The sequence below is a fragment of the Carcharhinus amblyrhynchos genome, chromosome 17, assembly GCF_965287045.1.
Source record: "Carcharhinus amblyrhynchos chromosome 17, sCarAmb.v2.hapA, whole genome shotgun sequence".
NCBI lineage: Eukaryota > Metazoa > Chordata > Chondrichthyes > Carcharhiniformes > Carcharhinidae > Carcharhinus > Carcharhinus amblyrhynchos.
This window is the reverse complement of record NC_137340.1, coordinates 1180138-1192630: the sequence shown is the minus strand read 5'-3', so window position 1 is coordinate 1192630 and position 12493 is coordinate 1180138. Positions and strand designations below refer to the sequence as shown.

Below are 12493 nucleotides of genomic sequence, written 5' to 3'. Positions count from 1 at the left end.
CTTAAACCTGTGTCCTCTCGTAGTGACCATTTCAGCCCTGGGAAATAGCCTCCGAGAATCCATCCTATCTATTCCTCTCAACATTTTATAAACCTCTATCAGGTCGCCTCTCAACCTTCGTCTCTCCAGGGAGAAGAGTCCCAGCTCCCTCAACCTATCCTCATAAGGCATGCCTCCCAATCCAGGCAACATCCTTGTAAATCTCCTCTGCACCCTCTCAATAGCTTCCACATCCTTCCTGTAATGAGGTGACCAGAATTGCGCACAGTACTCCAAGTGGGGTCTGACAAGGGTCTTATAAAGTTGCAGCATTACCTCCCAACTCCTAAACTCAATCCCTCGATTAATGAAGGCCAGAACACCATACGCCTTCTTAACCACATCCTCCACCTGCAAAGCCGATTTAAGAGTCCTATGGACCTGGACTCCAAGGTCCTTCTGCTCCTCTACACTGCTAAGAGTCTTACCCTTAATAGAACATAGAACATTACAGCGCAGAACAGGCCCTTCGGCCCACGATGTTGCGCCGACCAGTTAAAAAGCAATGACCCTCTAACCTAAACCAATCCCTTTCCATCCATAAACCTATCCACGGATCTCTTAAACGCCCCCAAACTAGGCGCATTTACAACTGCAGCAGGCAGGGCATTCCAATCCCTCACCACCCTCTGGGTAAAGAACCTACCCCTGACATCCGTCCTATATCTACCACCCCTTAATTTAAAGCTATGCCCCCTCGTGCTAGCTTTCTCCATCCGAGGAAAAAGGCTATCACTGTCCACCCTATCTAAACCTCTAATCATCTTATATGTTTCAATAAGGTCCCCTCTTAGCCGCCTTCTTTCTAACGAAAACAACCTCAAATCCCTCAGTCTCTCCTCATAGGACCTTCCCTCCATACCAGGCAACATCCTGGTAAACCTCCTCTGCACCCTCTCCAAAGCCTCCACATCCTTCCTATAATGTGGGGACCAGAACTGTACACAATACTCCAAGTGCGGTCGCACCAGAGTTTTGTACAGTTGCAACATGACGCTGCGGCTCCTAAATTCAATCCCCCTACCAATAAACGCCAAGACACCGTATGCCTTCCTAACAACCTTATCTACTTGATTCCCAACTTTCAGAGATCTATGTACACATACACCTAGATCCCTCTGTTCATCAACACTATTCAGAGTCCTACCGTTAGCCCTATACTCTACACATCTGTTATTCCTGCCAGAGTGAATTACCTCACACTTTACCGCGTTAAACTCCATCCGCCACCTCTCGGCCCAGCTGTGCAACCTGTCCAAGTCTCTCTGTAAACTATGACACCCCTCTTCACTATCTACCACACCTCCGACTTTGGTGTCATCAGCAAATTTACTAATCCACCCAACTATACCCTCATCCAGATCATTTATAAAAATTACAAACAGCAGTGGCCCCAAAACAGATCCCTGAGGCACACCGCTTGTAACTGAACTCCATGACGAATACTTTCCATCAACCACCACCCTCTGTCTCCTATCTGCTAGCCAATTCCTGATCCAATTAACTAAATCACCCTCAATCCCATACATCTGCATTTTCTGCAGAAGCTTTCCATGGTGAACCTTATCAAACGCCTTACCAAAGTCCATATATACCACGTCAACTGCCTTACCCCCATCCACCTCTTTGGTCACTTTCTCAAAAAACTCAATAAGGTTAGTAAGGCACGACCTACCCTTCACAAAACTGTGCTGACTATCTCCAATCAATACATTACTCTCTAAATGACTATAAATCCTATCCCTAATAATTTTTTCTAAAACGTTGCCCACAACAGAAGTAAGACTCACCGGTCTATAATTCCCCAGGAAGTCTCTGTTCCCCTTCTTAAACAATGGGACAACATTCGCTATCCTCCAATCCTCTGGCACTATACCTGTGACCAACGACGACCTGAAGATCAGAGCCAGAGGCTCTGCAATTGCCTCTCTTGCCTCGCAGAGAATCCTAGGGTAAATCCCGTCCGGCCCAGGGGACTTATCTATTTTCAAACCCTCAAGAGTATCTAGCACATCCTCCTTATCAACTGCAATACTATCCAGTTTACAACCCTGTAACCCAGTGTTCTCCACAGCTACATTTATGTCTCCCTGCGTGAATACCGAAGAGAAATATTGGTTCAATGCCTCTCCAATCTCTTCCGGTTCCACACATTAATATTATATTCCTGCATCCCATTGGACCTGCCAAAATGGACCACTACACACTTATCCGTGTTGAAGTCCATCTGCCACTTCTCCGCCCAGTCTTGCATCCTATCTATGTCTCGCTGCAACTTCTGACATCCCTCCAGACTATCCACAACACCACCAACCTTTGTATCGTTGGCAAACTTACCAACCCATCCCTCCACTTCCTCATCCAGGTCATTTATAAAAATCACAAACAGCAAGGGTCCCAGAATAGATCCCTGGGGCACTCCACTGGTGACCAACCTCCATGCAGAAAAAGACCCATCCACAACCACTCTCTGCCTTCTGCAGGCAATCCAGTTCTGGATCCACAAAGCAATGTCCCCTTGGATCCCATGCCTTCTTACTTTCTCAATAAGCCTTGCATGGGGCACCTTATCAAACGCCTTGCTGAAGTCCATATAAACCACCTCCACCGCTCTTCCTTCGTCAATGTGTTTAGTCACATCTTCAAAAAACTCAACTAGGCTCGTAAGGCATGATCTGCCTTTGACAAAGCCGTGCTGACTATTTTTGATCATACTACACTTCTCCAAATGTTCATAAATCCTGCCTCTCAGGATCTTCTCCATCAACTTACCAACCACTGAGGTTAGACTCACCAGTTGATAATTTCCTGGGCTATCTCTACTCCCTTATTTGAATAAAGGAACCACATCTGCAATCATGCAATCCTCCGGAACCTGTCCCGTCTCCATCGACGATGCAAAGATCATCGCCAGAGGCTCTGCAATCTCTTCCCTCGCCTCCCACAGTAACCTAGGGTACATCCCATTCAGCCCTGGTGACTTTTCTATCTTGATTCTATTCAAAACTTCCAACACATCCTCTTTCTTAATGTCTACATACTCAAGCTTTTCAGTCCGCCGCAAACCTGCAGTACAACCACCCAGGTCTTTTTCCACCGTGAATACCGAACTAAAGTATTCATTGAGCACCTCTGCTACTTCTACCGACTCTATACAAACTTTCCCACCGTCACATTTTATAGGTCCTGTTCCTTCACATATTTGTAGAAGGCCTTAGGGTTCTCCTTAATCTTACCTGCCAGGCCTTCTCATGACCCCTTCTGGCTCTCCTAAAGTTCCTTCCGAAAGGTTGTATACTCCTCTAGATCCCTAACATTACCTAGCTCCCTAGCAACTGACTTGTTGTAGTTAGTCTTCCCCCAGTTTAACACCTTCACCCGAGGACCATTCTTGTCCTTATCCACAAGCACCTTAAAACTTATGGAATTGTGATCATTGTTCCCGAAATGTTCTCCTACTGAAACTTCAATCACCTGGCCAGGCTCATTCCCCAATGTCATGTAAATATGGCTCCTTCCTGAGTTGGGCTATTTACATACTGTTTCAAGAAACCCTCCTGGATGCTCCTTACAAACCTCAACAACCCTGTTGTTTTTGCATCTTTCCAAAATCTGTCTGCATACCCATTCCTCTATCTCCTGCTGGCTGTTGGGAGGTCTGTAATAAACCCCCAACGTTGTGACTGCACCCTTCCCATTCCTGAGCTCTATCCACATTGCCTCGCTACCTGAACCCTCCGAGGTGTCCTCCCTCAATACAGCTGTGACATTCTCCTTAACCAGTAATGTAACTCCCCACCCCTTTTACACCCCCTTTATTCTGCCTGAAGCATCTAAATCATGAAATGTTTCGCTGCTAATCCTGTCGCTCGTTCAACCAAGTCTCTCTAATAGCAACATTCCAAGTACTAATCCAAGCTCTAAGTTCATCTGCCTCCTCGCGTTGAAACCACCAGTCCCACTGCGTTCAAAGACTATTCACTGCCTGCTCTTCCTCTTCATCTTACTGCCCTTAGTCTGTAGCTCTCCCTCAGTTATTTCTCCTGCTGACCTAATGCCCTGGTTCCCACTGTCCTGCCATATTTGTTTAAACCCTCCCAAGTGACTCTAGCAAATCTACCCGCCAGAATATTCCTGCCCCTCCAGTTTAGGTGTAATCCATCCTTCTTGTGCAGGTCCCAACTGTCCCAGACGAGATCCCAATGATCAAGTTACCTGAACACTTCCCTCCTGCACCAGCTTTTTAGCCACATGTTTAGTTGCACTATCTTCCATTGGCACGTGGCACAGGAAGTAATCCTGAGGTTATAACCCTTGCACCCTAGATATAACTCAACACTACATTCTGCACTCTCTTGTTTCCTTCTCTATGAACGGTATACTTTCTCTGTATAGTGCGCAATAAACAATACTTTTCACTGTATACTAATACATATGACAATAATAAATCAAATCAAAAATAGAGGTCGTCTTTTTTACCTTACTACCTAACACCCTGAATTACCCTTGCAGCACCTTGTCACTCTGCCTGCCTATGTTGTTAGTACCAATGCATACCACAACTTCTGGCTGTTCACCCTTTCCTTTCAGAATGTCCCATCCCCGTTCAGAGACAACCTTGGCCCTGGCACCAGGGAGGCAGCGTACCATCCTGATTATAGAGCCCCCTATAACTATCACTCTTCTGAGCCTTGACCAGCCCCACTGAACAAGACAGCCAGTCATGACGCCACTGCCCCTGATAGGTCATTGCACCCACCTCCCCCCACTCCAACCACCGCGCCCCCCCAACAGTATCCAAACTCTGTTAGAGAGGGGAATAGGCGCAGGGGATTCCTGCACTGACTGTCTGCCTCTTCTAGCAGTCATTCATCTATCTGCCTGCATCTTGGGTGTAATCAGATCTCTAAAGCTCCTATCTATGATGCTTTCCGCCACCTTTATGCTGCTAAGTGCATCCAGCTGCCGTTCCAACCAACCCGTGTGTTCTGTGAGGAGCTGCAATTGGGCATTTCCTGCAGGAATAGTTTAATGCCTCCCGGATCTCCCATATCTCACACCTATCACTTTAATCTGCTGGCTGACATTTATACCACAAATGAAATTATTTACAAATAAAAGACTTAAAAAATTAGGTTTCAATTAGCTAGACAGTCCCTGGTACTAGATGTCTACTATAAATATTAATAGTTAAATACACTAGTTTCCTATACTATTTCCTCCCACAGTCCAAAGATGTGCAGGTTAAGTTGATTGGCCAGGGTAAATTATCCCTGAGTGTCAGGGGGATTCGCAGGATAAATCTGTGGGGTTACAGGAATAGGGTTTGGATGGGATTGTCAGTGCAGACTCGATGGGCCAAATGGCCTCCTTCTGCACTGTAGGGATTCTAGGATACAATGATTCTGCAATACCTGTTCCATCAGGAGTTGATCGTACGAATGTAGGCAGCATCTTCAGAGTGGAGACGGCTGAGGAATCCAGGCCTTTCAGCATCTCAGCTCGAAAACGATTCATGATGTCTCGTATCTGCTCCTCATTAAGCTGCATATTGTAAAGATAACGATTTACCTGCAAAAACAAGAAAGCCGAATACTGAGAGGGTGATGAGATTTATATCAGTTGGACGCAGGAACATCCCAGGAATCGGAGGATCCCAGCGAGTGTGGTGCCTCTGGACTCATTCATTCCTCAGCTGCTGAAGATGCAAAAGCAGAGCTAGGAATAGCAGAAGGTGCCGTCAGCAACACTCTGTGTCTACAAGGCCAACTGGAGGAGTCGCAAACCTTCTGTCACAGGAAATATTGCCATGCATTAGACTAACACTGCAAGAGGCGTCTGCAATGGAAAGCTTGGGTCAAGACCACGACGGGAGAGCACAGAACATAAGAAATAGGAGCAGGAGTAGGCCAGCTAGCCCTTCGAGCCTGCCCCCCCATTCAATAAGATCATGGCTGATCTGAAGTGGATCAGTTCTACTTTCCCGCTCTCTCCCCATAACCCTTAATTCCCTTGCCTATCAAAAACCTATCTACCCGTGACTTAAAAATATTTAGCGAGGCAGCCTCCACCACTTCAACGGGCAGAGAATTCCAGAGATTCACCACCCTTTGAGTGAAGAAGTTCCTCCTCAACTCTGTTCTAAACTGCACCCCTCCTTATTTTGAGGCTGTGCCCTCTGGTCCTGCTATCCTTTCTGAGCGGGAAGAATCTCTCTACCTCTACCCTATCCATCCCCTTCATTATCTTATACGTCTCTATAAGATCCCCCCTCATCCTTCTAAACTCCAGCAAGTACAGACCCAGTCTATTTAGTCTCTCTTCATAGTCTAACCCCCTCACCTCCGGTATCAGCCTAGTGAACCTCCTCTGCACTCCCTCCAAGGCCAAAATATCCTTGCGCAAGTGCAGCGACCAAAACTGCACACAGTACTCCAGCTGCGGCCTCACCAGTGCCCTGTACAGCTGCAGCAAGACCTCCCTGCTTTTATATTCAATCCCCCTCGCTATAAAGGCCAGCATCCCATTCGCCTTCTTGATCATCTGCTGCACCTGCAGACTGGGTTTTTGCGACTCATGCACAAGGACCCCCAGGTCCCTCTGCACTGTAGCATGCTGCAGCTTTTCGCCCTTTAAATAATAATCCCTCCTACTATTATTTCTGCCAAAGTGGATAACCTCACACTTGCTAACATTATACTCCATCTGCCAGGTCCTCGCCCACTCGCTCAGCCTATCCAGATCCCTCTGCAGACTTTCCACGCCCTCCGCACAATTTGCTTTTCCACTCATCTTCATGTCATCTGTAAATTTGGTTACCCTACACTCAGCCCCCTCCTCCAGATCATCTATATAAATGGTAAATAGTTGAGGCCCCAGCACCGATCCCTGCGGCACTCCACTAGTCACAAACCGCCAATCAGAATAGCACCCATTGATACCAACCCTCTGCTTCCTATTAGACAGCCAATCCTCTATCCACGCTAACACCTTACCCCAACTCCGTGCACCCTAACCTTCTGTAGCAACCTTTTGTGAGGCAAATCCCGAGGAGTTTCATATTGTGTATAGTTTTGGTGTCCTTATTTGAGAAAGGATATACTGGCACTGGAGGGGGTGCAGAGGAGATTCACTAGGTTGATTCTGGAGTTGAGGGGATTGACTTACAATGAAAGACTGAGTAAACTGGGGCGATACTCATTGGAATTCAGAAAAATGAGGGGAGATCTTATAGAAATATATAAGATTATGAAGGGAATAGGTAAGATAGAAGCAGGGAAGTTGTTTCCATTGGTGGGTGAAACAGAACTAGGGTGCATGGCCTCAAAATAAGGGGGAGCAGATTTAGGACTGAGTTGAGGAAAAATTTCTTCACTCAGAGTTGTGAATCGTGGAATTCCTGCCCAGTGAAGCAGTTGAGGCTACCTCATTGAATGTTTTTAAGGCAAGGATAGATAAATTTTTGAACAGTAAAGGAGTTAAGGGTTAGCTTGAGCAGATGGGGAAGTGGAGCTGAGTCCATGAAAAGATCAGCCATGATCTTATTGAATGGTGGAGCGGGATCGAGGGGCCAGATGGCCCCCTCCTGCTCCTAGTTCTTATGTTCCAGAAACATAGAAAATACATGCAGAAGGAAGCCGTTCAACCTTTTAAGCCGTTCATCGTGACTGACCATCCAATTCAGGAGTCTGCTCCTCCCCCCCCACCCCGCACCACCACATATCTTTTGATCTTTTTAGCCCCAAGATCCATATCGAATTCCTTCCTGAAATCACACAATGTTTTGGCCTGAACTACATTGTGGTAGTGAATTCCACAGTTTCACCCCTCACTGGGTCCTTCCTACTCTGATTAGCCCTGTTAGATTTTGTAGGAAATCCCCACTCATTACTCTAAATTCCAGAAAGCATAATCCTAACCAGGGGCAGGTGTTGCAGTTGAACCTTCTGTGATTTCACGGAAAGGTGCAGCGGCACAGGGTGAGGTATTGGGTGTGATGGAGGAGTGGACCAGGGTGTCCCGGAGAGAACGGTTCCTGCGGAATTCTGATGGTGGGGGGCGAGGGAGAGGGAGTCACGGCATCAGGCTGCAGCTGACAGGGAGGGTGATCCTTTGAATGCGGAGGCTGGTGGGGAAACCTGAAACCCTACCCTGGTTGTGGGACGGAGGTGAGGGGGTGAGAGCAGTGACCCAGGGGAGAGAGTGAGAGCAGTGACCCAGGGGAGAGAGTGAGAGCAGCGACCCAGGGGAGAGAGTGAGAGCAGTGACCCAGGGGAGAGAGTGAGAGCAGTGACCCAGGGGAGAGACTGAGAGCAGTGACCCAGGGGAGAGACTGAGAGCAGTGACCCAGGGGAGAGACTGAGAGCAGTGACCCAGGGGAGAGAGTGAGAGCAGTGACCCAGGGGAGAGACTGAGAGCAGTGACCCAGGGGAGAGAGTGAGAGCAGTGACCCAGGGGAGAGAGTGAGAGCAGTGACCCAGGGGGAGAGGGTGAGAGCAGTGACCCAGGGGAGAGAGTGAGAGCAGTGACCCAGGGGAGAGAGTGAGAGCAGTGACCCAGGGGAGAGAGTGAGAGCAGTGACCCAGGGGAGAGAGTGAGAGCAGTGACCCAGGGGAGAGAGTGAGAGCAGTGACCCAGGGGGAGAGAGTGAGAGCAGTGACCCAGGGGAGAGAGTGAGAGCAGTGACCCAGGGGGAGAGAGTGAGAGCAGTGACCCAGGGGAGAGAGTGAGAGCAGTGACCCAGGGGAGAGTGAGAGCAGTGACCCAGGGGAGAGAGTGAGAGCAGTGACCCAGGGGAGAGAGTGAGAGCAGTGACCCAGGGGAGAGTGAGAGCAGTGACCCAGGGGGAGAGAGTGAGAGCAGTGACCCAGGAGAGAGAGTGAGAGCAGTGACCCAGGGGAGAGAGTGAGAGCAGTGACCCAGGGGAGAGAGTGAGAGCAGTGACCCAGGGGAGAGAGTGAGAGCAGTGACCCAGGGGAGAGAGTGAGAGCAGTGACCCAGGGGAGAGTGAGAGCAGTGACCCAGGGGAGAGAGTGAGAGCAGTGACCCAGGGGAGAGAGTGAGAGCAGCGGCCCAGGGGAGAGAGTGAGAGCAGTGACCCAGGGGAGAGAGTGAGAGCAGTGACCCAGGGGAGAGAGTGAGAGCAGTGACCCAGGGGAGAGAGTGAGAGCAGCGGCCCAGGGGAGAGAGTGAGAGCAGTGACCCAGGGGAGAGAGTGAGAGCAGTGACCCAGGGGGAGAGAGTGAGAGCAGTGACCCAGGGGAGAGAGTGAGAGCAGTGACCCAGGGGAGAGACTGAGAGCAGTGACCCAGGGGAGAGAGTGAGAGCAGTGACCCAGGGGGAGAGGGTGAGAGCAGTGACCCAGGGGGAGAGGGTGAGAGCAGTGACCCAGGGGGAGAGAGTGAGAGCAGCGACCCAGGGGAGAGGGTGAGAGCAGCGACCCAGGGGAGAGTGAGAGCAGTGACCCAGGGGAGAGAGTGAGAGCAGTGACCCAGGGGAGAGACTGAGAGCAGTGACCCAGGGGAGAGAGTGAGAGCAGTGACCCAGGGGGAGAGGGTGAGAGCAGTGACCCAGGGGGAGAGAGTGAGAGCAGCGGCCCAGGGGATGGGTTGGACACAGTTGAGAGCCCTGTTAAGTGGGTAGAAAAGAAGGACGATACACTGAGAATGCTATTTTGGAAAGTGGCATCATCAGAACAGATGCAGTGGAGGTGAAGGAATTGAGAGAATTGGATGGAGTCCTTACAGGATGTGGTGTGTGAAGAGCTGTAGTCCAGTTAGTTTTGGGCTTCTAATAGATACTGGTGGACAGTTTATCGTCAGAAATGGAGACAGAGAGGTCAAGGAAGGGCAGAAGTCTCTCCACATTGCCCCCTCCCTTCTCCATCCTCGTTCGCTCAGCTCTCCCTCCACATCTCCCTCTCCCCTCCTCCTCCCTTCCCTCTTTCCCCTTTCTCTCTCCTCTTTCCTTTCCCTCTCTCTCCCCACCACCCTTCTGAAGCTGGACAGAGAGCTCAAGTGGTGATGTTCCCATGTGTCTGCTGCCTCTTGTCCTTCTAGACAATAAGAGGTCACAGGTATGGAAGGTAATATCTAAGATGCCTTGGTAAATTGCTGCAATGCATCTTGTAGGTGATACACATTGGCAGTGGTGGAGGAAGTGAATGTCGGTGGAAAGGGACACTCATCAAGCCGTGTCCTGGGTGGGATTGAGTTTCATAGAATTCCTACAGTGCAGAAGGAGGCCATTGGCCAATCGAGTCTGCACCTACCTATCATGTTTAAGAACATAAGAAATAGGAGCAGGAGTAGGCCATCTAGCCCTTCGAGCCTGCCCCGCCATTCAATAAGATCATGGCTGATCTGTCGTGGCTCAGTTCCACATTCCCGCCCTCTCCCCATAACCCTTAATTCCCTCGCCTACCAAAAACCCATCAACCCGCGTCTTAAAAATATTTAGCGAGGCAGCCTCCATCACTTCAACGGGCAGAGAATTCCAGAGATTCACCACCCTTTGAGTGAAGAAGTTCCTCCTCAACTCCGTTCTAAACCGCGCCCCCCCTTTGTCTTGAGGCTGTGCCCTCTAGTCCTACTGTCCTTTCTGAGCGGGAAGAGTCTCTCCACCTCTATCCTATCCATCCCATTCATCATCTTATATGTCTCAATGAGATCTCCCCTCATCCTTCTAAACTCTAACGGGTACAAGCCTAGCTTATTCAGCCTCTCCTCATAGCTCAACCCCCTCAACTCCGGCATCAGCCTAGTAAACCTCCTCTGCACTCCCTCCAAGGCCAAAATATCCTTGCGTAAGTGCGGCGACCAAAACTGCACACAGTACTCCAGCTGCGGCCTCACCAATGCCCTATACAGCTACAGCAAGACCTCCCTACTTTTATATTCAATCCCCCTCGCTATGAAGGCCAGCATCCCATTCGCCTTCCTGACCACCTGCTGCACCTGCAAGCTGGGTTTTTGCGACTCATGCACAAGGACCCCGAGGTCCCTCTGCACCGCCGCCTGCTGCAGCTTTTCGCCCCGTAAGTAATAGTCCTTCCTACCATTATTCCTACCAAAGTGGATAACCTCACATTTGCCAACATTAAATTCCATTTGCCAGTTCCTGGCCCATTCGCCCAGCCTATCTAGATCCTTCTGCAGACTCTCCACACCCTCCGCACAATTTGCCGTTCCACCAATCTTGGTGTCATCAGCAAATTTCGACACCATACACTCGGTTCCCTCCTCCAGATCATCTATATAAATGGTAAATAGCTGAGGCCCCAGCACCGACCCCTGGGGCACTGCACTAGTCACCAACCGCCAATCCGAATAGCACCCATTGACCCCCACTCTCTGCCTCCTATTAGGCAACCAATCCTCTATCCACGCTAACACCCTACCCCCAACTCCATGCCCCCATAACCTTCTGTAACAACCTCTTGTGCAGCACCTTATCAAACGCCTTCTGAAAATCAAGAAACACCACATCCATGTTTTAAAACCTTACCCTGGCCCTATCCTCATAATCATACAATTTAGCATGGCCAGGCCATCTAATCTACACATCTCTGGAGTTGGGAGGAAACCAGATATCCAGAGGAAACCCACCGGGACAGAACGTGCAAACTCCACACACAGTCTGGTTGAATTTTGTTGGAGTTGTGCTCATCCATGCAAAGGGAGAGTGTTCCATCATGCTGTATGTGTTCAGGAAGGGGGGAACCTGCCATCCTAACATTGGAGTCCAGCCTACACTTTGTGTGTGTTTCACAGTGTGCCCAGCACCTTCACCAGGTACCGGAGCAAGAAATCAACCATTCCTGTACCACACACATCTCCCAAACAAATCAAATTACATAAACTCTCCACCTTGCTCACTTACCTTTTTTGTCTGATTATCAGTCAGTTTTGTTAAATAAAAAGCTGCAAGATGTACCGCAAACATTTTGTAATTGTTGAGGCGCCTTCACTTCTGAGGAAGAAAGAAAATGTTTTTAGAACATCAGTCAATTTCATCCACTCAATTTCACAAGAATTTCAGATAGGTCAGTTACTGAGATTCACTGCCCTGGCAAACATGGTCCATTGAAGACTAACCTGGTTAATTAGTTATGGTTAACTAGTCCAGCCTTCTTCACTCATCTTTGAAAAACATCCACCTCAACGGAAGTGATGCACAGCATAAAGTGTAATCCTTATGCAAAGTGAAATAAAATGGAATGGGGAAGATGCCAGAGATTATGAAGGGAGTCGGCAGATTTCGACATTGTGGGGAATTTGGAAAAGCAAAGTTTTTCAATGTTTAATGTGGCAACACGAGGTTGCATTGAACGAGTAGCTAGTTTACATCATGAATTTATCCAGTGGAATTTCAAGTTGGCAGCACCATGTCTATGTTCAGGGCGAATTTGATGTTGGAAGTGAGGACTGGGCTGGTGCAGTAATTCTTCTTAGCA

At 48.9% G+C, this 12493-nt stretch overlaps 1 protein-coding gene across 1 annotated transcript in view; it reads right to left on the bottom strand.

The window, feature by feature from the left end:
- Window positions 1-11982, bottom strand: part of LOC145354558 (hexokinase HKDC1-like) — a 158411-nt gene extending 146429 nt beyond the window's left edge. The window contains exons 1-2 of the mRNA XM_080206022.1: window positions 11920-11982; window positions 5454-5610 (exon numbers count right to left, since the gene is read on the bottom strand). Coding sequence (XP_080062148.1) covers window positions 5454-5610; window positions 11920-11982 — 220 coding nt within the window. The remainder of the gene's footprint in view (window positions 1-5453; window positions 5611-11919) is intronic.
- Window positions 11983-12493: the final 511 nt, after the last annotated feature.